At 58.9% G+C, this 27,947-nt stretch overlaps 8 protein-coding genes across 8 annotated transcripts; 5 read left to right on the top strand and 3 right to left on the bottom strand.

Moving 5' to 3' along the window:
- Window positions 1-54: 54 nt before the first annotated feature.
- SCHCODRAFT_01171504 (DAO-domain-containing protein) lies at window positions 55-3,631 on the bottom strand (the record flags this gene model as incomplete). Its single annotated transcript, XM_050341166.1, has 9 exons — window positions 55-261; window positions 413-435; window positions 764-797; window positions 970-1,387; window positions 1,443-2,069; window positions 2,128-2,350; window positions 3,098-3,257; window positions 3,284-3,315; window positions 3,376-3,631. The coding sequence occupies 9 exons, from the start codon at window positions 3,629-3,631 to the stop codon at window positions 55-57; spliced, it is 1,980 nt and encodes a 659-aa protein (XP_050200039.1).
- Window positions 3,632-4,380: 749 nt separating this feature from the next.
- SCHCODRAFT_02667816 (uncharacterized protein) lies at window positions 4,381-6,451 on the bottom strand (the record flags this gene model as incomplete). The annotated part of the gene is made up of 4 exons (XM_003032199.1): window positions 4,381-4,468; window positions 4,586-4,765; window positions 5,248-5,336; window positions 5,549-6,451. The coding sequence occupies 4 exons, from the start codon at window positions 6,449-6,451 to the stop codon at window positions 4,381-4,383; spliced, it is 1,260 nt and encodes a 419-aa protein (XP_003032245.1).
- A 23-nt stretch (window positions 6,452-6,474) lies between these two features.
- On the top strand, window positions 6,475-7,670 carry SCHCODRAFT_02667815 (uncharacterized protein; the record flags this gene model as incomplete). The annotated part of the gene is made up of 3 exons (XM_003031762.3): window positions 6,475-7,038; window positions 7,117-7,212; window positions 7,278-7,670. 3 exons carry the CDS (start codon window positions 6,475-6,477, stop codon window positions 7,668-7,670), a joined length of 1,053 nt encoding a protein of 350 aa, XP_003031808.1.
- Window positions 7,671-9,485: 1,815 nt separating this feature from the next.
- SCHCODRAFT_02289762 (uncharacterized protein) lies at window positions 9,486-11,387 on the top strand. Its single transcript, XM_050342288.1, has 3 exons — window positions 9,486-10,427; window positions 10,604-11,255; window positions 11,336-11,387. Exons 1-2 carry the CDS (start codon window positions 9,649-9,651, stop codon window positions 11,139-11,141), a joined length of 1,317 nt encoding a protein of 438 aa, XP_050200038.1. The 5' UTR covers window positions 9,486-9,648; the 3' UTR covers window positions 11,142-11,255; window positions 11,336-11,387.
- Window positions 11,176-11,981, top strand: SCHCODRAFT_02625909 (uncharacterized protein). Its single transcript, XM_050345322.1, has one exon. It carries the CDS (start codon window positions 11,264-11,266, stop codon window positions 11,837-11,839), a length of 576 nt encoding a protein of 191 aa, XP_050200037.1. The 5' UTR covers window positions 11,176-11,263; the 3' UTR covers window positions 11,840-11,981.
- Window positions 11,982-12,712: 731 nt separating this feature from the next.
- On the bottom strand, window positions 12,713-13,095 carry SCHCODRAFT_01207433 (uncharacterized protein; the record flags this gene model as incomplete). The annotated part of the gene is made up of 2 exons (XM_003037666.2): window positions 12,713-12,875; window positions 12,932-13,095. 2 exons carry the CDS (start codon window positions 13,093-13,095, stop codon window positions 12,713-12,715), a joined length of 327 nt encoding a protein of 108 aa, XP_003037712.1.
- A 6,365-nt stretch (window positions 13,096-19,460) lies between these two features.
- SCHCODRAFT_01094336 (uncharacterized protein) lies at window positions 19,461-24,803 on the top strand (the record flags this gene model as incomplete). The annotated part of the gene is made up of 1 exon (XM_003031763.1): window positions 19,461-24,803. One exon carries the CDS (start codon window positions 19,461-19,463, stop codon window positions 24,801-24,803), a length of 5,343 nt encoding a protein of 1,780 aa, XP_003031809.1.
- Window positions 24,804-26,500: 1,697 nt separating this feature from the next.
- SCHCODRAFT_02453939 (uncharacterized protein) lies at window positions 26,501-26,836 on the top strand (the record flags this gene model as incomplete). Its single annotated transcript, XM_003031764.1, has 1 exon — window positions 26,501-26,836. A coding segment is annotated over one exon (336 nt), but the record flags the coding sequence as incomplete, so codon positions are not given.
- Between the last annotated feature and the right edge of the window lie 1,111 nt (window positions 26,837-27,947).

Below are 27,947 nucleotides of genomic sequence, written 5' to 3'. Positions count from 1 at the left end.
AGTAATAGCGCGATGGAACGCCATCGCGCGCAGACGCGCGCGACGCTCGTCCATTCAAGAGATTTGTAAGAAGGCCACGCTGGCGCAGTCCTCGTAAGATGGCTGCACGAAGGCGAAGATGGGCTGGAGCAGTTCGGATGACGGCTTGTTGACGGTGGTGTGTGCGTTGCGAGCGCAGGTGAGGGCGGCCGTGACGCGGTGGATCAGCCGTTGAATGTCGCTGATCTGCGAAGTATCGTCCAGATATATCGAAGACCAGGACTAGAAAGGAGATAATATACCTGGGGACGCGTGAGATCAAATTGTGCCTCCAGAATGCAGGACCGAAGGGCCTCAAGAGCATCTGACTGGTGGGCCGGAATGGAGGTCATGGATGTCGCTACAGAGGCGCGAACACGTGCACTGCACGCACCGAAGGGGAGGACAGCCGAAGACCTGAGTTCAATCCTAGCATTGATCGGTGTGTGGTTTGCGCAACTCCGTGCGTCACTTGCCAATAGGGCTGCATGGCCAGGATGAACGATTGCATGATTTTCAAGGCGCTGAATCGACGACCTCATGACTTTGTTTGATTATCAAAGACCACGGGCAAGTTGACGGTGACCGGGAATGGTGCTTTCTGAATCGGTACGGGGCGTGTTTTGCGCCATATTCTTGCTTCTTGCTCTACCCTCCACCATCTCCGGCATCGTTGCCACTCTCATACACATCGTTTCTTCCAAGTCGAAGCCGTAATCCACAATTCGCCGTTCTTCATACGCACAGGCGCTTGCAGCCTGCGCAGGCGTGGTCGCGGCCTTGGGTCATACTAGTGCGATACACATTGTTTTTCACGGCAACGATGTGGTCAGCATGTTTTGCAGCTATGGACTAAGAGATTCAGCAAGTGCTCGGACATATTCAATATTTAGCCCAAGTTCAGCTCTAGGCACGCGCCTCAAGCGCCCCGCTCTCCACCAGCTCGCGCACCTGCGCATGCGACACCACGCTTGGCGCCGCCTCCTTCATCGAATGGGCCGGCAGACCTTCGAGCACATCCTCCACCAGTGCCTTTACCTCTAGCGCGCTCCCGAACGCGAGCGACCACCCCGCGCCCGCGTGCCCGTAACTGTGCACGATCGGCCTCCAGTTCTTGTCCGTGCTCCCAGCGGGCGTGCGCAGCTCGCGCTCGACGCGCACGTCTCCCTTGCGCGCGGGGCGGAAGCCCTGCGCGAGCGGGAACGCCGAGTCGCGGCGCTCGGTATCGAGCTCGGTGTAGAAGTCCTCCGCATCGCGCGCCATCATGAGGACGTTGGGGTCGTCTTCGGGGATGAAGTCCGTCTTGTTGGGCTCGGAGAAGCCACCGACGTAGAGGATGCCGTCGTTGCGGGGTACGATGAAGATGAACCTCGGGGGAGGCGTAAGCGGCGGGGCGGAGGGGAATTACTTGAGCGATGGCCCACTTACTCGGATTTTTATCGGAGGGCACGTCGACGGCGCTCACGACGAGCGCCTTCTTGATCTTCTCGAACTTCTGGCCGTCGTTGGGGATGCGAAGGACAGCGCCGCGCAGCGGGTAGACGTTCTTGTCGTTCGCGAGCGTCCACGCGCCGAGGCCCGTGGCATTCACGATCACTTGGGCGTCGTACTTGCTGCGCAGCTCCTGCTCGACCTCCAGCAGGTCCTTCTCGACCTTCCCGGTGACGAGCGTCGCGCCCTTCGCCACGACGAGCTTCTGGATGTTCACCAGCGCCTTGTCCGTGTCGATGAGCGGCGATAGGATCTCGTACGCGTCCAGCCACTTCTTCTCGTCGAGCCCGAGCTGGTGGATCACCTTGGTGTCGTGGCGGAAGCCGGCGACGCCGCTGCGCTCGATCTCGCGCATCTTGCGCAGCTGCTCGGCGTCGTCTCTGACGTGCTTGTCAAAGAAAAAGACCGTCTCGCGCATCTTGACGCTGTACTTGGTCGCGAGGACGAGGTCGGCAGCCATGTGCTTGTAGACGTGGTAGGAGACCATGGCCCAGCGCTTGGAGATCTCGAGGGACGTCACGTCCGACGTGTGGCCGCAGACGGCGGGCGGGTACTCCCAGCTGGGGAGGGGGTCAGCGCGAAGCCCACGCGGATTCGCACGAGAGCGGTGCGACTTACAGCGCGCCTGCGATCTGGGACGTGAGGCGCGGCTTGCTGCCGTCGAGCGTGGCGTATTCCTCAGCGAGCACGGTGACCTTGTAGCCACTGTCAAGCAGCGTCCAGGCGGTGGACAGGCCGATGATGCCACCGCCGATGACGAGGACATGTGCGGCATGGTCGCTCGGGGCGATGAGAGGGTCGCGGTCGAAGCTGAGGTGCAGCAGCGGGGTGTCAGAGGACACTGAAAGTCGGGCGGGTGTCAGTCAGCTTTGAGTAGACGCTCGGCGGATAGCGCCTCACTGGTTGCGTGTAGATTATAGAAGTTGTCAGCGACTTGGAGGGGAAAGAAGCTGGGTGAGCTGGCAAGCAGCGGGCGACTGGTTGCTCTTTATACTCGTCCAGGATACAGAAATGATGCTTGTCCGTAAGATTTTGCCTTCAGGGATGGTCCTCAGTGGGGGATCAACGTCACTCAATGAGAAGGCCGCAATTTAGTGGTGCGGTCGGCGTGGAGACTGGGAAAACGGCGTGAGGCAAAAAGAAGCAGCTGCCGACATTCTTCACGCTGTCCTGCAGGGGATCGCCTCCACTCAGCTGGAAATGAACTGTCTTGTCCATTATACTTATCATCCACGGTACATTCATCCATACAACGTGGTGCATGCGGTAACGCCTTAGTGTGATCTGGCCGGGGATGACGAGTGGAGCGCGTGGATGAGGAGGAAGCGGATTAGAGACATGTTCGACGGCGAGAGAAATGCGCCGGCTACGCTCCAAGCAAAGCTACGAGAGAGTCAGTTACCTATGCCATAGTCAGACGTGGTAGGCGGGGTACACCTCTATGCACTCCGGGACGGCAATCTTGACTCAGAGTGAATATGAGGATACGATAAACAAGTCGTAAGGATCACCTGTCGTGTTGGCTCAGCGCGTGTGTTGCCTTGCGTCCATTCTGAAAGCAGCGCGTCGAGTTACTTTTACAGTTGACACTGCGAATGTCGGGGCTTCGATATCTCCTTGGTCACCGCGTCCATCTTGGTCACCCTGACCATCTTGGTCAACCCGTCCATTTCCGCGTAGTCATCGCGCCAGAGATCCCTTCTGCACGTAATGGCGGAAGCTCCAGCAGGCGCCACGAAAGTCTTGTGCTATAGGATATGGGGCAGACACGCACGTTTTTCCCACCAGAAACCCACGTATTTTCCACTAGAGACGCACGTATTTTTCACTAGAGACGCACGCACTTTCAACTAGAAACGCACGCACTTTCAACCTGCTGTGATTCCGCCTCGTCGACCCTCGCGTGCAGCGGAGACGGGGATGAGCGAAAGCCGATGAAGGAGGCCGTGCCGAGCGTGGTGCGCGAGTTGGTGGAGAGCGGGGCGCTGAAGGCGCGCGCGTAGAGTGTACGAGGACTTCTTGCGCTCTTGCGCTGACCGAGATCTCTTGCGCTGACCGAGATCTGTTTGTGGTTCAACTTGGTATGCGTACTGATATACGGTGCGAGATACAGTACACACATTCGAGAAATGACCTGCGAGCTTTCGCAAGGTAGCTGCGCGGCTGCGCGCTCTGCGAGGGGAAGGCGACCTCTTCGCATGATTTTGCGGGCCTCCTGCCGGGCTTGACAATGCCAGGGAGAAGGTCCGACGCGAGGGGTACGACGCAAGGAGGGCGTCCGTGGGTGCGACGCAAGGAGGTCGTCCGTGAGTACGACGCAAGGAGGTCGTCCGTGGGTAAGACGTGAGGAGGTCGTCCGTGGGTAAGACGTGAGGAGGTCATCGACTCTCGGGCGAGCGGCGCGCATAACTCTTTGATGGATCGGCGTTCATGATTTCCGGTCGAGCGGCGTCCATGGCTTCCGGTCAAGCGGCGTCCATGACTTCCAGTCGAGCGGCGCGCATGACTTCCGGTCGAGCGGTGCGCATGACTAAGGGGTGCCCATATCAATTTTTCGTCGTCCCCTCCTCCACCTCCACCTCCCGTCCGTCCCTCCTTTCCCTGCCCTCACCCTTTCCCTGCCTTCACCCTTTCCCTGCCTTCACCCTTGCCCATCGGCATTGGAGGCGTGCGTCGCCCCCTCTGAGGGTTCATCACCTGGCTCCCCTCCCCCTCCGCCATCCTCCTTCCCTACCCTTCTCCATCACCCTCCCACCCCTTTCCTCCCACCCCACCCCGTTAGGGGGTCTTTCCTTCGCCTCCTCCCCCTCTTCCCCCCTCCACTCTCGCACCGTCACCACTATACCCCTCTTCCTCCCTCCCACACTACCCCTAATAAACAGGAAACCCAGGCTCGACGTCGCGCGCCCACGCGCGGAGGCCGCCGATGAGGTCGAGGATGGGGTGCGTGTTAGGTAGGCTGTGTTTTTGTGAGTAAGAATTATGGGGTGGTAGAGGGAAGGGAAGGGAGGGAGGGAGCGGTAAGGGGGGAAGAGGGGGTGAGGGAGGGAGAAAAGCAAAAGGAAATAACACGCACGCATCCCTGAGCGCATCCGCGGCGAGCTGGGAGTCGTTCCCGAGGCGGCAGAGGGTGATGAGGGGGCGGGGTGAGGTGGGCGAGGTGGATACGGTGGAGGAGGTGGAGGAGGAGGAGGTCGTGAAGGGGGCGGAGGTCGTTGTGCGCGTGTCAACGCCGTTTGTTGTAGGCGTGTCAACGCTGTTTGTTGGAGGCATGTCGGCGCTATTTGGAGTCGACGCAGTCGCAGAGGCGCTGTCAACGCCATTCGCGGAAGCGCTGTCGCGTGCAGTCGCGGAGGCGCCTTCGCCCTCGTTCGATGCAGCCCCACCCATCACCATCTCGGGCACCTTGCCCATCACCATCTCGAGCACCCTGCCCGGCTCGGCGAGGAGGGTGGGGAGGGGAACGTCTGAGTGGGGGGGGTGATTAGTGGGTTTGGTGTGAGTAGGGAGGGGAAGAGGTGGGAAGGGGAGGGGGAGGGAGGTGGGACGGAGGGAGGAGGGAGAGAGGGGGGAAGGGGAGGGAGGAAAAGGGAGGGAGGGGAGCGCGAAGAAGCGAAAGGGTCGTTAGGACGATGGGGCGAACGACCCTCCAGACGAAGGGAAGAATCTAAACCAAGAGAAAAATCCAGACGAACGAGAAAACCGAAGACAAGAAGAATTCAACACTCACTAATCGACCCCTCGATTTGACAGATCCCGAACTCGACCGGCGGGCGGACGTCAATGAGGAGGGGTGGGAGGTCGGAGCGGAGTTGGGTGGAGAGGGTCTGGGAGAGGGGGGGTTAGGTGGGTTGGCGAGGTTGGGTTAGTAGGGTTGGTGAGGTTGTGGAGGTTGGTCGGGGAGGGCAGAAGGATAGGGGAGGGAAAGAGCGCGAGGGAAGAGGACAAAGGAGAAGGGAAGGGGAGGGACAGAAGAAACGGAAGGAAGGAGGAAAGGAGAGGGAGGAATGGGATGGGAGGGAGGAGAAGAGTAACGTACATTCGCATCTATGCGCAGCGCCGGATCGCGCACCTGCATGCCGAGGGACTCCCAGTCTGGCCGCGGACCGCCGCATAGCTGAATGTAGTCGGTAGAGGCGACGTCGATGGGTGCGTGTGGGTTGCTGCACGCTATGCAGTCTGGCTTGCGATTGCGGAGCTTGATGGACCGGAAGGGCGGAGTGGCGAGGGCGGAGAAGAGGAGCATGTGAGGCGACGGTGGTGGTGAAGTTGAGGCGCCGGGCGGCGTGAGGTTGGCGAGGATCTTGATCGCCTCGAGCGCCTGGAGGGAGCCGATAGTTGCTACGACGGGGCCGAGGACACCGACCTCGGAGCAAGATGGCGCGAACTGGGGCGCGGGCGGCTTGGGAAATACGCATCGCAAACACGGGCCACCGCGGTAGTTGTAAACGGCGAGCTGTCCGTCGTACTGTTGGCCGGCAGCAGAGACGAGGGGCGTGTGGAGGGCGACGGCCGAGTCGTTGAGGAGGTAGCGCGTGGCGGGGTTGTCGGTGCAGTCGAGGATGAGGTCGTGATCGGCGAGGAGGGAGATGGCGTTGGTGGGATCGAGGGCGGTGGGGATGGGGGTGACGGTGATGTTAGGGGCGAGGGCGGCTAGGGAGGCCTGCGCGGAGAGAGCTTTGTTTGTGCCGATGGAGGCGCGGGAGTGGAGGGACTGGCGGGCGAGGTTGGAGAGATCGACGGTATCGTGGTCGATCACCGTTATGTGGCCAACGCCGGACAGCGCGAGGTAGGTGAGCGCGGGACAGCCGAGACCACCGGCACCGACGACTGCCACCTTGGCGCGCAGGAGGGCCTGCTGTGCGGGGAGACCGAATCCGGGGAGGATCAGCTGTCTGGAGTAGAGCGTGTAGTCCATGATGGATGGCGTGGGAAAAGCCATTACGCGCCTTTGTCTCCGCCGCCATGACCTCTTACGCAGGCGAGACAGCAATCGCGCTCCTCATCGAGGCCTCCGCGCCCATCGTGAATGCATGGTCTACTATCGCGTCCCTCGTCCCCCCAATCCTCGCCCGCGCCGTCCAATGCAAGCCCGCCAATCGCGTCCGCGTCGGCGTCATCCTCTACGGGCCCTCCCACAACCCGCTCCTCCTCAACCTCTTCTTCACCGCCCCCCAACTCATGCATGAGGTCCTTAAACAAGCGTACGAGTCCGGCCCGCTGGGGAAGCGTAGGCCCGCGGTGACGGGCAAGGACCCCGTGGCCGTGCTCGATGCGCTCGTGGCCGCGCTCGAGATGTTTGATACCCTGACCAGCGTGCCGATTCAGAAGCCGGTGTGGAAGCAGGTCCTGCATATGGCTGCCGTCGAGCCGGACGATGCGCGCCACTCGACGACGTGTGTCCGCCCCGAACTTGACGGCATGGGATGGGAGGGACTCGTGCAGGCGTTTAAGGAAAGGGAGATCAATTACTCGAGCGTGCGGTATGGCAAGAGGCCACTTGGAGCCCTCGGAGAGTTTCAGAAGAAGGTGAGTGGCGAGTTCTCCGTTGTGCTCGTCGTGACCGATGTGAATCGTGCTCATTGTGTGCTGACGGCTGTTCTCTAGCTCGCCACCGACACCATCAAGCCCTGGCTCTCCTACGACGCCGCCCTCACCCTACACATCTCCGCCTCCTTCACCGCACCCGCCCGACCACACCCCGTACCCACGACGTCGAACAAACGGCCAGCGGACGCGGCGCCGCACGATACCGCGAAGCGCGCCAGATTAGGCGCCCCGGAGTCGCCGCAGAAGCCGAGTGCGACGAACACATCATTGCCATCAAGTTCTGTACCAGGTTCATCGTCGGCGCCCAACTCCTCCGCTGCGCCCAATTCGTCCGCGATGTCCGCGATGCACCCACCACCACCGTCCTCGACGCCGTTCAATCGGCCGGCGTCGACGACTGCGCCATCGTCTGTCGCACCGTCGAGTGTTGCGCAGAATCCGACGCCGGCGGCGATGACTTCGGCGACGCCATTGAATGTGAATGCGAATCTACCGAATATCAACCCCTCGTCGACGCCGATGCTGTCGAACGCGACGCCGATGCTGTCAAATGCGACACCGATGCTTTCGAATGCGACGCCGATGCTCGCATCTACCCCGTTGCTCTCTAATGCGAACGCGAATCTACCGAACACGACACCCATGCTTTCGAACGCGAATGCGAACCTCCTCAATACGAATTCGACACCCCTCCTCTCCAATACGAACCTCCTCAATACGAACACGAACCCATCCGCACCAAATCAGACGAAACCGGCACCAACACCACCCACTTCGGGCCCCACGGCGGCGCAGATTGGCGCGACGCTGGCGCGGTTGCCGATACAGGCGGTGAGTGATAGGGTAGTTTTGGCGCTTCCTCATCCCTCCCCCTTCCCCTCCCTCTCCCTCTCCCTCCTCACCCCTCCTCCCCGCCTCTTCCTCCCCCTTCCCCTCCCGTCCCATCCGTTGCTAACCCTCCCCGTCCCTCGCCTCATCCTTTACCCCTCCTCATCCCCCTCCTTTCTTTTCCTTCTCCTTTCCTTCTCCACCACCTTCCCACACCGCTTACTAACCCACCCCACCCCCCTACAGACCCAACCCGGCCAGGTCACGCTCCAGTCGGCGGTCATGCAGCTCGCGCCGGGGCAGCAGCAGGCGCTGGTGAGGGCGGCGATGCAGGTTAGTGAGAGGGTTTTTTGCGTGTTTTTGTTTTTCGGTGAAGAAGAGGGGTTGGAGGTGATGGGGGGAGGAGCGAGAGGGGTTAGTGGAGGGGGCGAGGGTGGGGGAGGATGGGAAGAGGGTGGGGGGGGGAGGGGTGGGGTTTGTGGGTGATGGGAGAAAAGGGGTTGTGAGGGGAGGGCGGTGGGGAATATCGGAGTGGTCGAAGCTGAATGCGAACTCGTAACTGACCCTCACCCTCTTTGCACTCGAAACTGACCCTCACCCCGATTGAACGCTAACGACCTCACCCCCATTAAACGCTAACGCTAATCACACCCCCAGGTCCAGCCGCTCATGCTCGCGCAGTACGTGCAGGTCGAGCGCGAGGCGCAGGAGGTGAAGCGGCGGGTGGAGGGTGAGTGGTTGGTTTTTGACGCTTTTTTGGATTGCGGGGGGTTTTGGGAGAGGAGAGGGTTGATCGGGGCTTGGGAGAGGAGAGGGTTGATCGGGGCTTATTTGTTTGTCAACCCCTGGCGGGGTGGGGGGGGGGTGAGGTTTTGGGTGCGAGTGAGGGGGTGGCGGAGGAGGAAGGGGAGGGCGGAGGAGGAAGGGGAGGGCGGAGGAGGAAGGGGAGGGCGGAGGAGGAAGGGGAGGGCGGAGGAGGAAGGGGAGGGCGGAGGAGGAAGGGGAGGGCGGAGGAGGAAGGGGAGGGCGGAGGAGGAAGGGGAGGGCGGAGGAGGAAGGGGGGAAGGGGAGAGGGTAAAGGGTGTTTGGGGGAGAGGGCTGGTGGGGGTGGCGGAGGGGGGAGAAGGGGGGGAGGGGGAGAAAGGGGGGAGGGGGAGAAAGGGGGGAGGGGGAGAAAGGGGGGAGGGGAGAGGGGGATACCCCTGTCGGGGTGCGGTGAGGAGAAGGTTGGGGGGTCGGGTAGGGGTAGGGGTGCGGTGAGGGTTGGAGTGGCGTGGCGGAGGGTGGAGAGGAAGCGAGAGGGGGATGGCGGAGGGCGTGTCTGGGGGTGATGGAGGGAATGGGGAGGGGGAGAAGGGGAGGGGGAGAAGAGCGAGTGACACCCTGGCGGGGTGGGGAAGGTGGGAGGGAGAAGCATGAAGACGCTCTCGCCATCTCCCACTCGCCGCTGCACGGTGGCTCGGCGTCGGCGGCCTTGGACAAGACGTTGTGGAGGGGATGTTGGACGGCGGAAGGCGGAGAGCTCGCGCGGGATGAACTTTGATGTCGTCTCGTATTCGTTCCTCCTGACGGCAAGAGGGGAACGGGCGCGAATTCGGCGCCTCCGCGCGTCTGGTCTCTTCTTTTCTTCGTTCTCCTCGCTCACACTCTCAACGCTCATTCTTGTTAACATCGTCCTTCCCGTGCTCGCCCTGGTTTTTCCTCTTGTACTCGCGCTGACTCGTTCCTCCCCCAGCCCTCGGCCCCACCGGCCCACCGGACATGCGCGCGCAGCTCATGCGCGATCTCCAGGACAAGAGTCGCTTGGCGATGGGGATCCGGCATAAGGCGTTGCTGAATTGGGTCGGAAGTTTTCGGGCGGGGGTGGGGGGAGGGGGAGGAGGACAAGCGGGTGTGGGAGGTGGACCACCGAATCAACAACAAGGCGCGGGTCTGTCGAATGGGACCAATGGCCAGGGCGGTCAGCAAGGAGGTCAAGGAGCGCAGGCAGGAGGTCAGGGAGCGGGAGGAGTAGGAGCGGGTGTAGGAAGTCAAGGAGGAGCTCGCCCACCATCGGCGGCGAGCCTGAACCAGCTTGCGCAAGCGTTTGGCGGGCCGACGCATATGATCCCAGGCCCGTTGACGAAGGGGGTGGCGGGTGTGGGGGGTGGGCAGCAAGGCACGCAGCAGAGTGGCCCTTCGCAAGCCAGTGGGAGTGGGGGAGGTGGTGGTGGGATGGGAGGCGGTGGGATGGGAGGCATAGGGAATAACGCGCAAGCGGGGCCGAGTGGGTTGGTTGGTGGTGGGATGGGTGGGCTAGGTGGAGGCGGTGGTGGGATGGGAGGCGCAGGTGGGCTTGGAGGAGGAGGAGGAGGCGGTCTGGGAGGAAACGGCGGCGGTATCGGAGGAAACAGCGCCGGCCAACCGACGAACCCGAACCAGCCACGGGCCATCTGGAAGGGCATGCTGCACCTGACGGTTCCGGGCGTGCCGGGGCAGCCGCCGAGGGAGGCGCGCGCGATGTCGGTGGCGATGGCGGGGGAGGGGGCGGTGGTTAGTGGGTGAGTGGGTGGCTTGGGTTTTTTGGCGGTTCGATTTGGACTGTGCTTCGACTCGATGGCGCTTCGGTTGTCGTTCGCGCGTCGTTTCTGGTCTTGCTTTCTTTGCGGCTCGCCGCGTACTCCTTTTAAACTTCGCTGCATCCTTCTTTCGAGCCTCACTAACCACCTCCCCCCAGCCAACCCCAAACGTGGCCGCCAGAGCTCCGCCTCATGATCTCGGACGCGCCGCTGCTGCACATCAACGTCCTGACGGCGTGGGTGAAGCAGCATCGGCCGGCGATCGTGCACTTTCATGGATTGGGCCAGGCGGCGGAGATGGTCAGAAATATGGCGGGTATGATGAAGAAGTTGGGGAAGGTGTGTGTGTGTGTGTGTGTGTGGTATGGGCGGTGGACGGAGTTGGAGGCGGTGGGCAGAGGAGAAGGCGGTGCGCGTTCCCTTGTTGGCGGCGGGCGTCCGTCCGTCGTCGACGCGCGTTTTCCGTCGCTGCCGCCCGTCCGTCCATTCGTCGTCGTGACTCTGACTAACCGTCTTCCCAGTACTTCACCGCCTCCTTCACCCGACGCGACGGCTCGCACGGGCCCTGCGTGCTCTTCTTCCCCACCTCGCCACCCAACGCCGGCCAGGACGGGCCCTTCAACCTCGCCGCGGCGGTGTTCGTGGAGAAGGGCGTGCCGATCATTCCGACGCTCGAGCAGCAGGAGCAGATGCTGAAGCTGATGCAGCAGAGGGCGGGTGTTGGGATGGGGGTGGGGGCGGGAGGGCCGGGAATGGGCGCGGGAGGATCAGGGATGGGCGGGGGAGGGCCGGGAATGGGAGGTAGACCGGGTGGGGGAATGGGGGGCGCGGCGCAAGGTTTGGGTGGCGCGCCGCAGGGATTGGGAGGCGCGGGTGGACTGGGCGGTGCGGGTGGAATGGGCGCGGGCGCAGGATCGGGACCGGGAGGCGTGGCGCCGAATAGCCATTCGCTCGCCGCCTTGCTCAAGTTGCCCGAGGGCATCCCGAAGCCGACGAACGCGCAGATCCAGGAGCTCCTGCACTCAATCTCGCCTGCAGCGCGCGCGAATTTCCAGAGGGCGTCGGGAGAGGAGAAGAAGATGTTTATGCAGCAGCTGGTGGTGCGACATTACGTGTTGCAGCAGCAGAGGCAGAAGCAGCAGCAACAGCAACAGCAGCAGGGTGGGGGAGGTGGAGGTCTGGGTGCAAGTGGTGTGATGGGCTCGGGTGGGGGTGGAGGTGGCGGGATCGGCGGTGGCGGAGGTATGGGTGGCTTGGGGGATAACATGATGAATTTCGGGATGGGTGGCGGTGGTGGGGGCGGGTTCGGGCAGGCGAGGGGGTTCAATGCGGACATCATGCAAAGCTTTGCACAGAGGAATCCGGGGGGTGGGGATGGTGGAGGATTGTCATGATTGTGTACAGACCTTGCCTGGATTTATAAATGTACACACTCCTTGACATGAGCCTTGCCAGAACAATTGTGTGGTGTTTCTTTGGAAAATGTCACCATGGTTGGGCTGTATAATTTGTTATACCTTATAACTATAGTGATGGGATCGCGCTATGGAGGGCTTGACTGGACAAAAGTCAGATTCGAACCGTGAAACCCAGGATCTTGTCGTGAATCACCCGGGAATCACCGTGATTCCCGATGATTTCGCCGTGAAATGCCCGTGAAAGCGTCGTGAAAGCCGCTATCTGGCTATCTAGACCCCGCTTCAGCGTCGTGAATCACTCGTGAGTGTCTGATCCGGTCTAACCTTCGTGTGTCACACTTTCTTTCACGAGCTAAATAAGCGCAGAGAGCGCAAGACCTCAGTCTTCCTGCGTATAGGATAGCGACTGAGTTCATACCTAAATAAGCGCAGAGAGCGCAAGACTAAAGTACAGTCAGTATAAGTAAGAGTAAAGTAAGTAAAAGACATACCCTCAGTCTTCCTGCGTATAGGATAGCGACTGAGGGAAAAAGAAAGGTAGGTACACGCGTATGTACGGGGCCATCCGGGCAAAGCGTGGGGAAAAGTCATGTGATCTCAACTCTTGGAACTTACATAAGCAGTTCCAAGGGTTGAGGTCACATGACCTGGCTGAAGGTAGACTCGCCACTAAACACCACTTTTGACACTCCCACTCGAGTCTGGCCGCAAGCCCATACCTTGGCAGAACTTGAGATGCTTCTCATTGTCACGAGTTGGTTATTGTACTGTACAGCTCGACTCTAGCAGTCACTCGGTCACGTCACGCGTTCACGCCTTATATACCGAGTAGTCACACCTATACACTCTTTAGTCCGTGCGTTGTCGCCTTCGGTCCGTGTCTGTGTTCGGCGTTGCCGCTGGGCGCGCCAGCCCCTCCAGCTTGCCGCTGAGGGGGGCCTCTGAGGCCCTGCCCGGGGCTTTGTACCGGGTCTGTCGCTTGCCTTCCCTCCTTGCTGCTGCCATCCGACCGCTGGGTCGTATTCGATCATCTACCGCCGACGCTCCTGCTATCCGCAACCTCCCTACCCGTCGGTCACTCCTTGCATCCACTTCTGATACTCATGAGGTAGTGCCTTGGTGAAGATGTCCGCAACCATCTCGTCCATGGGGTACCAGAGGACGACGCACTCGCCGGTGGCAACCAGCCCATCGCGGATGTAGTGGTACTTCCGCTGGATGTTGTTGAGCATGCTGGGAAGCGCGCCTATACTGCTTACCTGGTGGTAAGGAGCTTGGTATGAGGCAAGCGCAGAGGTAGGTAAAGACCTGTTATTCCTGGGGGCAGAGAGGCCCTCCTTATATATGTACAGGATGGTAGGTAGCATGTGATAATCCAGTGAACAAGTAAACAATAAACATATGATGTCAACCATGTGTGTCCACGTGTGTCCATGCGTCCGTCATGTGAGTCATGAGTCATATCATGTGACAGGCCGATTGTCCAACACTCCCCCTCGCTAAGTATCGCGGCATAGCGTACGCAAGCGGATGTCTTCATCGGCCAATTAGGACGAGTTAAACTCAAGTCCCAGTTGAGATCTGAACTTCTCGAACTTGACGCGCCCAAGATTCTTGGTGAACATGTCCGCAGGGTTGTTGTTGCCGTCAATGAAGTACAGCTCAACCTCCTTCTCCTCGACCAGCTCGCGGATGTAGTGGTAACGGATGTCAATGTGTTTCATCCGGCGGTCTCGGTAGGCGTTGGAGCCCGTGAAGAGAGATCCCTGGTTGTCACCGTGGATAGGAACGGGAACGATGATTTTGCGCTTGAGTTCCATAAGGATACTCTTGAGCCACATCACCTGGCGACTACAATCAGAGAGCGCCATGTATTCCGCTTCGGTCGACGAGGCTGCGACTGTGCGCTGCAATCGTGACTGCCAGCAGATGATCCCGTTTGCCAGCTTCATGAAGTAGCCGGTGGTGGATCGCCTCTTGATCGGATCAGATGCCCAATCCAAATCAGTGTACGCAGTCAGTCCGCCATTGGAAGCACCGTCGTAGACAAGTGCATAATCCCGAGTTCCAGCAAGATAGCGGCAGATATACAGCGCTTTATTCAAGTGGTCTCTCGAGGGATTTGCGGCAAACTGTGACAACTTGGTCACCGCGAAGGCAATGTCGGAGCGAGTGCCCAACATGATGAAGAGAAGCGAACCAATGACCGACTGAAAGGTCTTGCGGAGTTCGGGATCAACCTCATCCTCGTTAAGCTCAGGCACATAGCCGGCTGGTAGAGGGGTTGGGGCGAACTTGCAGTTCTCCATCCCGAAGCGCTTCAGCACCTTATCAAGATACGGGATCTGATCGATCTTGATCTTAGATCCTTCTCGTCGGATGCGTATGCGCAAGAACTCCGAAGTGACTTCAGAATTACGGCATTCCCATCGCTTGTTGAACTCAGCCTTGAGAAAGGCAATGAGCTTCTTGTCCTTTGAGAAGAACAGAGCGTCATCTACGTAGACTACAATAACAGCGAGTTTGCCGTTAGAGTCTTGGTAGAAGAACATGCCGGCATCTGATGTGAGTCGGACCCAGCCCATGGCTTTCGTGGACTTGGTAAGCGCCTTCCACCATGCTAAGGCAGCTTGTTTGAGTCCGTAGATCGCCTTGTGCAAGCGCATGACTTTGCGCTCTTGGCCCTTCACCGCGAAGCCTTCGGGTTGTTCCATGTAGACCTCTTCGTCCAGGTCCCCATAAAGGAAAGCCTTGGAGACGTCGAGACCTGACCAGTGCCAGCCTTCAAGCGCTGCAAGCGCCATGACTAGGCGGAACGTCTCATACCTGATGACAGGCGAGAAGATTTCGTCATAGTCGATTCCCTCGACTTGACTGAAACCCTTGGCGACGAGGCGGGCTCGTTTGCGGCCATCAGATTTCAGATCAAAGACCCAGCGGCATTTGATGACCTTTCGTCCTTTCGGACGATCCACAAGGGAATAGACTTTGCGCTGACGGAGTGCCTCTAACTCCTCGCGGCAAGCATTCATCCATTCCTTCTGTTGCGCGGGTGGCAACTTCAAGATGTCTTTGAACGTCCAGTCGCGTATCTTGGACGTGTCAGGAAGAGCGTCATCATCAACCGGAACCGCTTTGGAAAGCAACTCAGTGATGAGCTCTACTCCCCCTTCCCGGCATAGCTTAGCCATGCGGGCTTCGTCCTCATCCAGATGCTCTCGAGCGTCTGCGCGCGAAGATGGCTGCGAGCTAGGGCCGGGAACCCTTTTCTCAGCATCGGCATCAGAGGTGGCTTTCAAGCGCGAGCTACGCGGTTTGTCATCGCCAACCATCTTTCTCCATTTCGACTCGCTCGAGACATCGCGTTCAATCTCCGCTGGAGCGCGATCTCCATAGATGTTATCAGGACCAGAAACCTGGGTCCGCTGTCTCGTAGACTTCCGAGTAGGTTCAGGAGGTGGTCCTGCTTTCTTACGCCCTTTGCCACGCTTGGGAGCGGGCGGAGCTGCCTCTGGAGTCTGATCCCGGCGATCAAGCGGCGGGTCCTGACGATTCTGATTGTCATCATCATCATCAGGTCCTCTTTGAGGAGGGAAAGGTGGAGCCGGAGCAGCGGGACGCGGAGGTGGGAATTCCTCATCATCGTCGCCTGGCATGTCTCCTGATTCCTGTGATAGATCTTGTGGATCCACTGGATCATCATCACAAAGTGGGAAATCTTCCCCAACTGGTACGTGTTGACAACGAGTGCTGTCAGGACAGCGGGGGAACAGTGCTTCATCAAACGTGGCCTGAGTGCCAACGAAGAGAGCACCGTTTGCGCGCATAAGCAAAAAGCCTTTTACCCCATCGGACATGCCCAGGTACGTCATCAGCTCCGCTTTGGGCGATAACTTATTCTGGCGTTTCTCCTCGGGGATAAAGACGTATGCGCCGCAACCAAAGACCCGGAGATGAGAAATATCCGGTTTGTCCTTGTAGAGAGCTTCGTGCGGAGTCTTCCACTTCAAACGCCGGATAGGCGTCCAGTTGTAGACCCGAGTCGCGTGTAAAATCGCGAACTCCCAGAACGAATTAGGCAGGCATGCGGTAAAACGCATAGACTCGGCCTTGTCCATAATCGTCCGGTTAAAGCGTTCGGCACGACCGTTCTGCTGATGAGCATAGGGTGCGCCTTTCTCCACGAGGATCCCATTTTCCTCGAGAAATTCCTCCATACCCATTCCCTGAAACTCTCCCCCATTGTCGATGTGCCACTTTTTAATCGTGGTCTCGAACTGGTTTTTGACCATAGCAATAAAATTGCGCATGGCCTGTTTGGCGTCGGACTTCTGCTTGAGGCATACTGTCCAGCCATAGGAGAGCGCTTCGTCGAAGAAGCTCATGAAGTAACGATACTTGTGATAAGATATCATCGGGAATTGTTTGAGATCCGAGTGGATTAACTCAAACGGTTTCGTCGCGCGATGCTCCGAAGATGGAAAAGAGCGAGCGTGCATCTTCCCTTCAGCGCATCCTCTGCACGGACGAGGGTCGGCAGGAAACTCAAGGTCTTGGGGAAAGCCCTTGGTGTGGTTGCGCGCCTGACGTAGAACGTCTTTCGACGGGTGTGCAAATCGCCGGTGCATCGTGTCGTAGTCCACCTTATAGATGAGGCTGACATTCTGCAACGTTTTGGTGACAGAAGGTCTGCACCATAACCAGTAAATCGTGGATAAAGGATGGAGCGGTGTAAACTCCATGATCGAAAGAGGAGAGTTCCTTCGATGCAAGCTGATGCAAGCCGCGTTTCCGCGCATTTGCAATCCACTCTGTTTCAATAGAGTGCCCAAGGAAAGAAGACGACCATGTAATCCAGGTACATGATAGACCGGATAAATTTGGGAAGTCATTACTTTCCTTTGTCCATGCCGTGTGACGTAGTGATCCACAAATGCTGTCCCGCGACCAACTACGCGTAAAGACGCACTAGCCGATGCTGTCTGCAGGGGTTCAGAATCCTCAATAGGTTCATACTCAGCAAGATCACTCTCATCCGCAGTCACATGCAATGAGGCGCCAGAATCGGCCATCCACAAAGGTGGGAAGTCGCCGAAATTCTCAGCGGATTTCCCCTTACATCTCGGACACGCAGCAAAATTGGAGTGCACACAAAATTTATTCGTACAAAATTCATGAGATCCAGTCATCAACGAATGTAGTACGGTCCCCGCTGCGACAGTAATTACGCGCTGAGGTGTGGCACTGTGAGATTTGCGCAGTGGTCCAGAAGAGAAGGGTACTTGCCTTTCGGCAGTCTTGGCAGTCGCCGTGTCGACGGACTTCAGCATGAAGCTGTTGACGCTGTCCGCGATCGACTTCATCAGGGCTTCGTCAGAGATCCCCTCGCCCTGTGCCTGGAGGAGATCGTCGGCGGAGTTGAAGGGACTGGCGCTCCAGTCGAGATCGATGGTGTCGCCGCCAGACGATCCGAAGAAGAGGCGACTCTCTCCGTCAAACAGCTGACTCTCGTTGTTCTGCTGAGCGGAGGCCATCTCGACGTCGGGGATCGAGTCAATCTTGGCACGCTTCACCGGAGGAGCGAGATCTTCGAGCTGAAGATTCGAGCCAGAAGCCTTAGGAGTGGGGGAACCCATCTCCTCGTCCTCATCGTTGACGCGGGGGATGCCGCGGTCGTTGACGATCTTGTCGAGGCGACGGAACACCTGGGGCGTCACCGTGATGTCCAACTCCTTCCCAAAGTCGAAGACGGCTCGGGCGCTCTTGGAGTGTTCGTTGTCAGCGACAGCCTCCTCGTTCTTGACGGGGGGCTTCTCAGTCACGGTGCGGACAGAGGTACCGTCCTTTGTGATGAGCGCGACGTGGGACGTCTTGGTGGCAGGCACCGACGGTGTGAGAGGAGCGGGAGCGTGCAGTGAAGAGATCATCCCAGCCATCTCCGTGACGCCATGAGCGTGAGCGTTGCCGCCCTTGCCCTTGCCAGAGTTCTTACCAGCGCGATTGCCGCGATTCTTCTTCTTCTTCTTCTCAGCATTGTCGCCCTGCTTGGGCGCAGAGCTTCCGCCCTGTTGCTGATTAGAATACTTCGGATCATCGCGCTTGCGCTTGGTGTTGAACTTCTGAGCAGTGGCGCTCGTGCTCATCCCCTGCTGCGAGTAGTGCGCTAGAAGCGCATCGCGAACAGTAGAGACCTTGAGCGTAGTCTTAGAGTAAGACTGAAGGAGATTCGTCGTCACGGGCTTGGCCCGCGCGATCGCAAGCAAGATCATGGCCTGCAAGAACTCGGGAATGGCAACATTCTTGTTCTTCAGACGCGTGAACTGCTGGAGGATGACGTTCAGCTGCGGATCTGGGTGCTGACGCTCGTCGAACTTGGCGTTCAGAGCAGTCTGCAGGTACCCGAAGATGTCGGCCAGCTGCGCTGAGCCATACGTCTTATTCAGGTACTCCCAGAGCTTCTTAGCAGTCACCATGTCCTCGTCAGGGACATTGTCGATGAGACGCTCGTCAACGCGCATGATGATAGCACCACGCGCTTTGCGATCGTCACTATCGAACTGCTTGAGCTCCTCCTCGTTGCCCTTCACTTCCTTAGTGGTAGTGATTGGACTCGGCTTCTCCTCAGTCAGGACATTGTCAATGCCCTGGAACTGGAGGTAGGCCTTCATCTTCTTGGCGAAGGACTTGAAGTCCTTGCCGCTGAAGACAGGCACGGTGGAGGTGAGGGTGTTAGACATTGTGATCTGGTGAGATTGTCAGCATCGTTTTGCATGCCATCATAGAGGCAGCATGTCAGCAAGGACTGCGCCGATGAGCGAAAGAGCGATGCGCCCTGAAGGGCCAGCATCTCCGCTAGAGATGGGCACCTTGATCAAGCGCGATCAGCAGCGATCATGAAAGATCAGCAGCGATCAGCGCGATCCGGCATGGTTTCGCCAGCGCTTGGAGCAGCTAGTAGCGAACAGGCAAGCGAGCAAGGCGCTGCTCGTCATCGCAGCCAGCAAGGGCGCAGATGACATGAGTTGCAGCCACTGAGGCGCTACTCATTGTGCCGCTGCCACTGGGGCGCTGTGGGCATCCTGAGAACGACCAAGGGTCCGAGGTAAAATTTCGCTTTCCTTTACTTACTCCTCGAGCGCGGACGGAGAGCGCTAGCGTCCGGTCGACTCCCTATACTTCACGGACCCCTATGTATCTACAATGATGTCACGAATACTTACGAATCACGCGCCGCACGCGATCACCCTTCGGGACGCGCGCGCCGCGTGCTTAGACACTTACTCTCTACTTCTGCAATCTCATCTCGTTCCGTCGTACCGACGAAGGACCGAGGCACGCGCCGAGCGCAGGTTAAGGAACGCTGGTTAGACCAGGTTCCTCTTTAGATCAGGTCGAGCTGTTAGCAGCTGGCTGATCTATTCGACGCGCTAAGGCGCCCACTCTGCTATCGACTACCCGCTCACAGTGATCCCTCACGGACAGTCTCCGCAAAGTGGACACTGTGGGATCTCGAGCGGGATACGTGACTACTCTATCCGACTGCTACGCAACGCAGACTCAACCCCTAAGGAACTCGACCAACCATTCTTGAAACGCTATGTCCTACTCTCGGGGCAGGAAGGACCTGGGCGTGCGAGGAACAACCTCGACGGCCACGGGCAAGTTCTCCCAGCTACACCGACAAGTCTCGGGGACAGAGAAGCATCCTCCGCCACACACACCCTCTCCCCCGGCGCAATCTACCGTGAATATGTCCTTCGATTCGCCCCTCACGCCTATCCCTCCTACTCCACATCCCGACAAGGGAAAAGCAGTCAGCAAGCCTCCGCCCCCAGGACCGACGACCAAGAAGGATGGCGGGTTGACAAAGCCGACCTCCAACAAGGAAGCGTCCGGCAACCTCTTCTCAGACCTATCGTCGGTCCCGCCCTCGCAGGCTCCTAGCTCCATGACGGGAATAGCCTCCTCCAAGGACTCGTCTCCCCAGATGCCAGCTGCTCCTTCTTTGTTGTTCCCCAACCTCACCGTCGAACGCGACCCAGCCGTCAACCTGAACAGTCCGCGATCAGTGCCTCTTCCTCCCGACCAACCCGAGGAGGAGGACGCGGTAGAACACGCGCTGCAGATCGTCCGAGACTTAGACGTGTCTTTCCATCGCAAGAGAGAAGGTGATCTGTGGTCCTGGGACTCTCTCGAGAAGAAGGTCAAGGGCTACGCGAACTATAAAGAACTACGCCCCGAGGACGTCGAAGACCACGGCATCACTATCTCTGGGTCTCAGGCCAGATTTCGCGTTCGGCGCGCTCTCATCAAGGACGTGCTGGACGTAGCGGAGGAATTTGAAAACCTCCTGCTCAGTCTCAGATCGATGGACCCGGATCGCCCGGCTGAAGGGGCGTGGAAGGTGGACGCGAAAAGCGCATTCGTTAAGGCGCTAGAAGGAGCGCGGACTCTCGCTTCACTCAACCTCGCGTGGAGAGGTCTAGCCGGCAGGTTCAACAACGGCTACCACGTTTACGCCAAATACCTCGCTCGCGCCTATCACGCCTACGGCGCATACGAAGGCGAGCCCCCAGCTTCCCCTAGCTCTACGGCAGCCTCCGTCTATCAGGAGATGGACCGCTACCCGTTAGCGGAAGAAAAGGTGAGGTACGCCATAGGCGCTTTGCCAGGCGCGCAGATCGCGGGGTCCCTTCCCAACGATCCCTCAAGCTCGGAGAGGAAGAGAGATCGTCTGGTGAATCTGCCAGACCGAGTCATTCTTGCCACTCCCCCGCGTCTTCGGGAGCACTTCCCTGAGTGCGAACCGGAAGAGAACCCGACGGTTATCAGTTACGAAGGGTACCGGCACTACGAGTGGAAGGGAAGACGCGAAGAAGAGGAAGAGGCTGAAAGGGAGCGTGCTCGAAAGAGCAAGGAGCAGGGTGACCGGGAGGCGCAGCGCCTATGGCAGGAGAAGATCATGCGTGAGCAGCAGCGTAACCGAGAAAGGGAGGAAGAACGACGCAGGAAAGCGGCGGAAGAAGCAAGGGCGCGTAAGCGGCAAGAGGAGGAACGGGCCCGACAGGCCGAACGAACGCGCCAAGAAGAGGAGGACGAGCGCGAGAGGCGAAGGAGAGAGGAGCGGAGACATGCGAGACTTGAGGAGGAAAAGGCGGTGCGAGCCCACGAACGCGTCTTCGAAAGAGAGCAAGCTGCGCGAGCTATCGAGGACGAAGAATACCGAAGACTGTACGATCAGCACCTTCAGTCCAGGACCGGATTGTACGCCAGCCTGCTCGGAATGATGAAGACGCGCGTACGCAAGGAGGAAGGTATAGTTAAGGATGCGCACGAACAGATGGACCTCGCCCTGGACCAAGGCCAACTGGACGTGCAAGAAGTCGAAATCCGCCGAGCCACTTGCGCCGCGGAGAGAGCTGAGGAAGCCGCAAGGAGAGAGCAAATGTTCGAGGAAGGCTTCCAGAGGAAAATCCACGAGGACAAGAGAAAAGACAAGGTTGAATTCGCCGGCTGGGAGTACGTACCAGAGAAGCCGGAAGTGGAGAAACCGATGGAGTTGGAAGAGGAAGACGACCTCGACGAACGAGCGGATGACGGAGACGACGAAGAAGGATGGGAAGAAGACGAGAGCGGATTCCCTGAGACCCCAGCTCCTCGAGGAAGGGGGCGTAGGGGAGGAAGGCGCACTTCAGCGTTCTCCTTCTTTGGCCAGACTACTCCTCGTACCACCCCTTTCGGCAGCGCGGTACTGCCACCTCCGTTACAACAAGGTACGACCCGATCGGCCTCTAGACGGCGCAGATCAGGATTGGTGAATATCCCGGGAGCCTTTGGAGGCGCTCCTCCCCCAGACGGCGGAGATAGTAGCGACAACAACGACGAGGGTAGAGGTCGAAGACCGCCGCCCGGTCCCAACGGAGGAGGAGGAGGACGACCGCCACCACCACCTCCGAACAACGGTCAGAGCGGCATCCCAGGTGACGAGAGAGGTAACGGACGCTCCCACCGAGGCGGAGGGGGTGGCCCTCCAGGCGACCCTCCTGGAGGCTCGCAAGGGAGCGCGGCAGTAGGCAACCCTCGCGCTCCTTACGGGAACACCGCCCCCACGATACACCCAGTGCTTAAGTCAAGCAACGTGCCGTCCTGGGACGGGAATCGGGCTACGGCGATCAGCTACTTCTGGAAGATTAATCAGCTCGCGAGAAGCGGGGGATACCTTCCGGAGGCTCTAGGCTTCTGGCTCTGGCAGAAACTGGTGGAAGGGTCATCAGTGGAGCTGTGGTACATGACCGTCTCGGACGACACGAAAGATTGGATGCAGACGAACGCAACGCAATGGATTCAAGGAGTCGTCGACGTTTTCCTCGGCCGTCGATGGGTTAACCAGATAGCGTCCGAATTCAAACAGCAAGGGTTCCGAGAAGGCCACAAGTACCGCTTCGAATCGCCACAAGACTACATCAGCCGCCGTCTGATGCACGCCCGCTTCCTCGGATACTCGAAAAAGGGTTTGTACGAGGAGGTGCAGCTCGTCATCGAGCGCATCCCTTCGCACTGGCACCACATGCTGTCCACCTCCACTGTGAGGAACGCGGACGAGTTGAAAGAGAGGGCGATCGAGTTCGAGGCGGAGTTGATGGCTGACCACCAACACGACTCGGGCGATATCGAAGCCAGCGTGTCTTCAGTGCTGAGGAAGATGGGCATTACGCCCTCGACACGCTCCAGTCAGCCAAGGAGCTCGTTCAAAAGGGTAGCCTTCAGCGCCGAACCAGGCAAGAGGGACGACGAGGAGCCGCCCGCGCTAACAGCAGTATCCGACGCAGAAGAGAGTGGGGAATCTTCCTCGGAAGGGGAGCAAGAACCCTGGGAAGAGATTCTCGCCACTGCGTACTCGGTGGTGCAAAGACGTCCCCCCGCGTCGGACAAGAAATACCCTTTCGAGAGGAGGAACAATGTGCGGACGTCGGCCAAGAAACCGCCTCCGGCGCCTTGCTTCGCGTGCGGCAGTCCGTACCACTGGAATCGAGAATGCCCACACCGCGACAAGTATCTAGCGAGTCGGCGAAGAGAAGGCAACTCCGTGGAACCGGGGGACGCCGCGCGCGAGAAGGCTTACAACGCCGCATGGGCCATAGTCTCCGACCCGGGTTTTGAAGGGGCGGTTCCAGAGGACACTTTCGAGCCCGAGGAATGTAAGACCCAAGAACGGAGAGAAGAAGAGCAAGAAGGCGAGAGCGAACCGGAGGACGTGAACGAGAGACCCGAGGAGAGAACGAACGGACCAGCGAGAGAGGAAGTGCTGTTCGTCAACACGCCAAACGTCGCCTCCCAAATAGAGGTGGTAGAGGAAGAATATTGGCAAGCCGGAGGCACTCTCCCGGCGGACCACCCGCACTTGATGGAGTATGTAGGGAGCGACGCCAAGTGGTGCGCACAGCCCGACTTCGACCTCAACTGCGAGAGGGGAGCTATAGAGAGAGAAGCGTTCGCCATTCCTGACGTCAAACCCTTCGAAGACCCACCGCGCAAGTTAAAGGCGCGAATCAAGAAACCGCCGGGCTATGCGTCGGTCGGGACGTCAGTACTCAGCGTACGTTGCAAGCTGAGCTCCCTTGAAGACGAGGAGATCGACGGAAGGCTGGACTCAGGAGCGAGCCTCTCCCTGCTCAGCGCCGACCAGTACGACCAACTCAAGAACCCCCCTCCGATTAAGAAGGGCGCCAAGATGAAGTTGTGGCAGCTCACCTCGTCGAGCGCTCCCATGAGAGGCTATGTCCGACTGCCGGTCTTCGTCGCTACCGACCACGGCGTAACTCTGGAAATGGAAGTCGAAGTTTATGTGGTCGAGGGAATGACGGTGCCCCTCCTTCTAGGAGAGGATTTCCAACAAGCGTACGAAGTGTCGGTGGATCGGAGAATCGACAAAGGAACCCGCGTATTCTTTGGGGACGCGGAAAATGCCACCACAGCCGTCAGCGTGAACCGCACCTCCGACTACAGCCGCGTTGCGAAGTCGTACTGCGGCGAAGTACCAGAACAGTCCTTCGCCAAGAAGGCGCACCGGAACCGCTTGAGAAGAGAGAGGCGGAAAAGGGCGAAACTCGCAAAAGAGGAAGACTTCTTAGTGAGAGCCGCTCAGGACGTACGCATCCCGGCGGAAACAGTGGCCCGAGTCCCGCTCCAAGGGCAATTCGCGGAAGAAGGCGAGTGGGTGGTAGAGAAGACGTTGCTGTCCACCAGTGACTCGCCTCATCTAGCAGTCCCCAACACACTCATCAGCGGGAGCTGCACGTACGTCCCCGTAGCCAACCTGGCGCAGGAACCGAAGATGGTGCGTCGAGGGGAGGTTCTGGGCAGGATCGTGCACGCCGCGGACTTTTTCGACACGCCTAGCTCGACGGAAGAGAAAACGAACTTCGAGCGACACGCATCCTTCCTGAAGACGGCCTGTGACTTGAACCTGGGTGAAGCGCGCGAGCAAGACGCAGCCAAAGCTCCTCCGCATCAGCACAAAACTGCAGCCGCCGACAGACATTCCCGGCCCACGCGCATGCCGGACAAGAACACCTACGCCGCTTGGGCTAACGGAGGACGACCTGCTAAGAGGCGCTTCTTTATGCCCGACAAGGAATCGTACTCGACGTGGGTGCAGGGGGAAGAGGAGGAGCAAGACGATTATGGGCCCAAGACCGCCGCTCTGCCAGAAACGGAAGACGTCGCCTCGGAAAAGTTCAAAGAAATCCTCGACGTCGGCGCCCTGCCGGAACACCTCAAGGAGAAGGCTTGGGAGATGCTGCTGCGACACAGGAAAGCATTCGCTCTTGACGGACGTCTAGGAGACTATGAGGCGGCGGCTCGGATCCGAGTGAAGGAGGGCACTGAACCCATAGCGGTGCCTATGTTCGGCGCCTCCCCGCGAAGAAGCAGGTCATAGACGAGCAGATTGACAAATGGTTCGAACAAGGAGTCATCGAAGAATCGCGCAGCCCGTGGAGCGCGCCCGTTGTCATCGCGTACCGCAACGGCAAACCTCGGTTCTGTGTGGATTACCGTCGTCTCAACGCCGCCACGATACCCGACGAGTTTCCGATACCCCGCCAGCAGGAGATCTTGGCCTCGCTATCTGGAGCGCAAGTACTCTCCTCCCTGGACGCGCTTTCAGGATTCACTCAGCTATCGGTACATCCCGACGACGTCGAAAAGACGGCTTTTCGCACCCATAGAGGTCTATTCCAATTCAAACGCTTGCCGTTCGGGCTCAGGAACGGCCCCTCCATCTTCCAGAGGGTGATGAACTCCGTACTGGCGCCCTATCTTTGGCTCTTCGCGCTCGTCTACATCGACGACATCGTGGTTTATTCCAAATCTTTCGAAGAACACATCGACCATCTGGACAAGGTGCTAGGAGCGATCGAAGACGCAAAAATTACCTTGTCGCCCGCGAAGTGCCACTTATTTTACGACTCTATCGTCTTGCTCGGGCACAAAGTATCACGGCTAGGATTATCGACACACTACGAGAAAGTACGCGCGGTGCTGGAGATGAAGAGACCAGCTAACCGCGCAGAACTCGCCACCTTCCTCGGGATGACAGTCTACTTCAACGCATTCATCCCATACTACTCCGACATCTGTTCCCCTCTACACGCGTTACTCAGGAAGGGAACCCCTTGGAAGTGGGGCGCTGAGGAGGAGTTCGCTTTCCTTCAAGCTAAGAAAGCGCTGCAAAGCGCTCCCGTTCTGGGTCACCCCACGGAAGGCCTCCCTTACCGATTGTACACAGACGCCTCCGACTACGCCTTAGGATGCGCGCTCCAGCAAGTCCAGCCCCTCAAAGCGAGAGACCTTCGCGGAACCAAGACGTACGACAGGCTCAAGGCGCTCTACGACGCGGGGCTGCCTCCTCCCCGACTGGCAACGCGCATATCTTCAAGAACCAACGACGTACCGGATCCCGGTACCTGGGGGGCTTCACTGGACGACTCGACGGTCTTTGTCGAACGAGTCATAGGGTACTGGTCACGTTCCTTCAAAGGCGCGGAGAGCAGATATAGCGCCACCGAACGAGAGGCTCTCGCCGCGAAGGAAGGGCTGGTCAAATTCCAGCCCTATCTGGAAGGTTCGCAGGTCTTACTGGTTACAGACCACAGTGCTCTGCAATGGGCCAGGACGTACGAGAACACGAACAGGCGACTAGCATCTTGGGGAGCGATCTTCTCAAGTTTCCTGCCAGGCTTAGAAATCATACACCGAGCAGGGCGAGTCCACTCAAATGTCGACCCGCTCAGCAGAATCCCGCGCGACCCTCCAGCCCACGTCTCGCCCCCGGAGGACTCAGGAACACCTCTAACTTCGGAAGCGGCGGAAGCGGCGCTGAGGGAGGAGAACAAGAGACGTAGAAAGGCGAGGCGCGCCTTCGAGTTCCCCGAGAATAGCGCGGAAGCATTCGCTGTGTGGACTTGGGACGACTGCGTGGAAAACGCGCCGGAAGCATACGCAACCAGACGTTCGTCCCGCCTGGCGAGTAGGGGGGCGACGGGGACGGAGCAGGAGCAGAAGCCGCGAGAAGAAGAGCAAGACCCGCCAGACGGAACAGGAGGAGCAACGGACAACACCGAAGAGGGAGGGCAGGACCATAAGGGCGAACCGCTGGACGAGCTGAAGAACTGCACGCAATACAGACAAGCGTTCGAGCGACCGCCGACGGTGCTAGTCCACCTGAACCCCGAGACGGTGCGGGAATTCCTCACCGGATACCTCAAAGATCCCTACTTTGCGAAGAGAATGGAGGACGCCCAGGGCCCCGAGGACGAATGGACGCCAGGCCGACGGTTCATGAGGGACGCAACAGGGCTGCTCTACTTCCTCGACGCTGATTACGTGCCGAGGCTCTGCGTGCCCAAGTCGAAACAGCGACGAGTACTCGAAGAGGCGCACGAAAACCCGATCGAAACGGCCCATGGAGGTCACTTCAAGCTCTGGTCCAAGCTCAAAGGACGGTTCTATTGGCCACGCATGAAAACAGCGATCGAGAAATTCTGCGCCACTTGCGACGTCTGCCAGAAGAGCAAGTTAGCCAACTTCAAGAAGTTCGGCACTCTCATACCGAATCCCATACCGAATCTCCCGTACGAGTCGGTCTCGATGGACTTCATTATCGAGCTACCCCCCTCGTCAGGGTTCGACGCGATCCTAGTACTCGTCGACAGGTTCTCCAAGCACGCCCAATTCGTGCCAACCTTCACCAAGCTAAACAAGAAGGGTTTCGCCCACCTATTCGTCAAGAACCTCGTGTGCCGATATGGCGTTCCCTCTAGTCTAGTCATGGACCGGGACCCCCGGTGGGCCTTCGACTTCTGGAAAGAAGTGGCGACCGAACTCAAGACGGAGCTTCTCATGTCGTCTGCTCATCACCCGCAGCACGACGGGCAGACGGAGGCGTTGAACAAACACCTAGAGACGATGCTCAGAGCTTACGTCGCCCGGGACCCATCGGAATGGGCCAACTTTTTGCATCTCCTGGAGTTTGCCTACAATTCCACGATTCACCGTTCGACGCAGGAAGAGCCCTTCAAGCTACTTCTAGGCTACCTACCGAGGTCCCCAATCGATTTCCTGAACACGATGACGCCTCAGCAGTCAAAGAAGAAAGGTACGGAGGCGGAAGCGTTCCTGAGGGATCTGCAAGCGCGACGAGAAGCGGCTAGAGACGCCATAGCGAAAGCTCAGGAGGAACAGGCGCGCGAGTATAACAAAGGCCGGCGACCAACGCCCGACTTCAAGACCGGTGACCGAGTACTCGTTAACCCGCACTCACTGAAGTGGGTCGAATCGAAGGGCGCCGGGCGCAAGCTACGCCAGCGATGGATAGGACCCTTCGAGGTGGTGCAACGCATAAACCCCAACACATATTGTCTGAGGATGGATGATCGCTACACGGCGCTCCCAGTCTTCAACATAGACCACCTCAAGAAGTACCAGGAGCCACCGGAAGACTTGAGCGAGGAGCGCACGCAGCTGGGTGACATTCGGGACAACAAGGAAGCGAACGAGGAATTTGAGGTGGAAAGAGTCGTCG

Source organism: Schizophyllum commune (genome assembly GCF_000143185.2).
Source record: "Schizophyllum commune H4-8 unplaced genomic scaffold SCHCOscaffold_6, whole genome shotgun sequence".
NCBI lineage: Eukaryota > Fungi > Basidiomycota > Agaricomycetes > Agaricales > Schizophyllaceae > Schizophyllum > Schizophyllum commune.
Note: the sequence above shows the minus strand (reverse complement) of the source record. Positions and strands in the feature narration are given on the sequence as shown.

Bases quoted from the DNA above. Each gene is read 5' to 3' on its own strand.
- SCHCODRAFT_02625909 (XM_050345322.1), top strand. From the start codon at position 11,264: ATGGGGGGCGCGGCGCAAGGTTTGGGTGGCGCGCCGCAGGGATTGGGA.
- SCHCODRAFT_02289762 (XM_050342288.1), top strand. From the start codon at position 9,649: ATGCGCGCGCAGCTCATGCGCGATCTCCAGGACAAGAGTCGCTTGGCG. The intron at 10,428-10,603 runs GTGAGTGGGTGG...ACCTCCCCCCAG, and splicing joins GAGGGGGCGGTGGTTAGTGG to CCAACCCCAAACGTGGCCGC.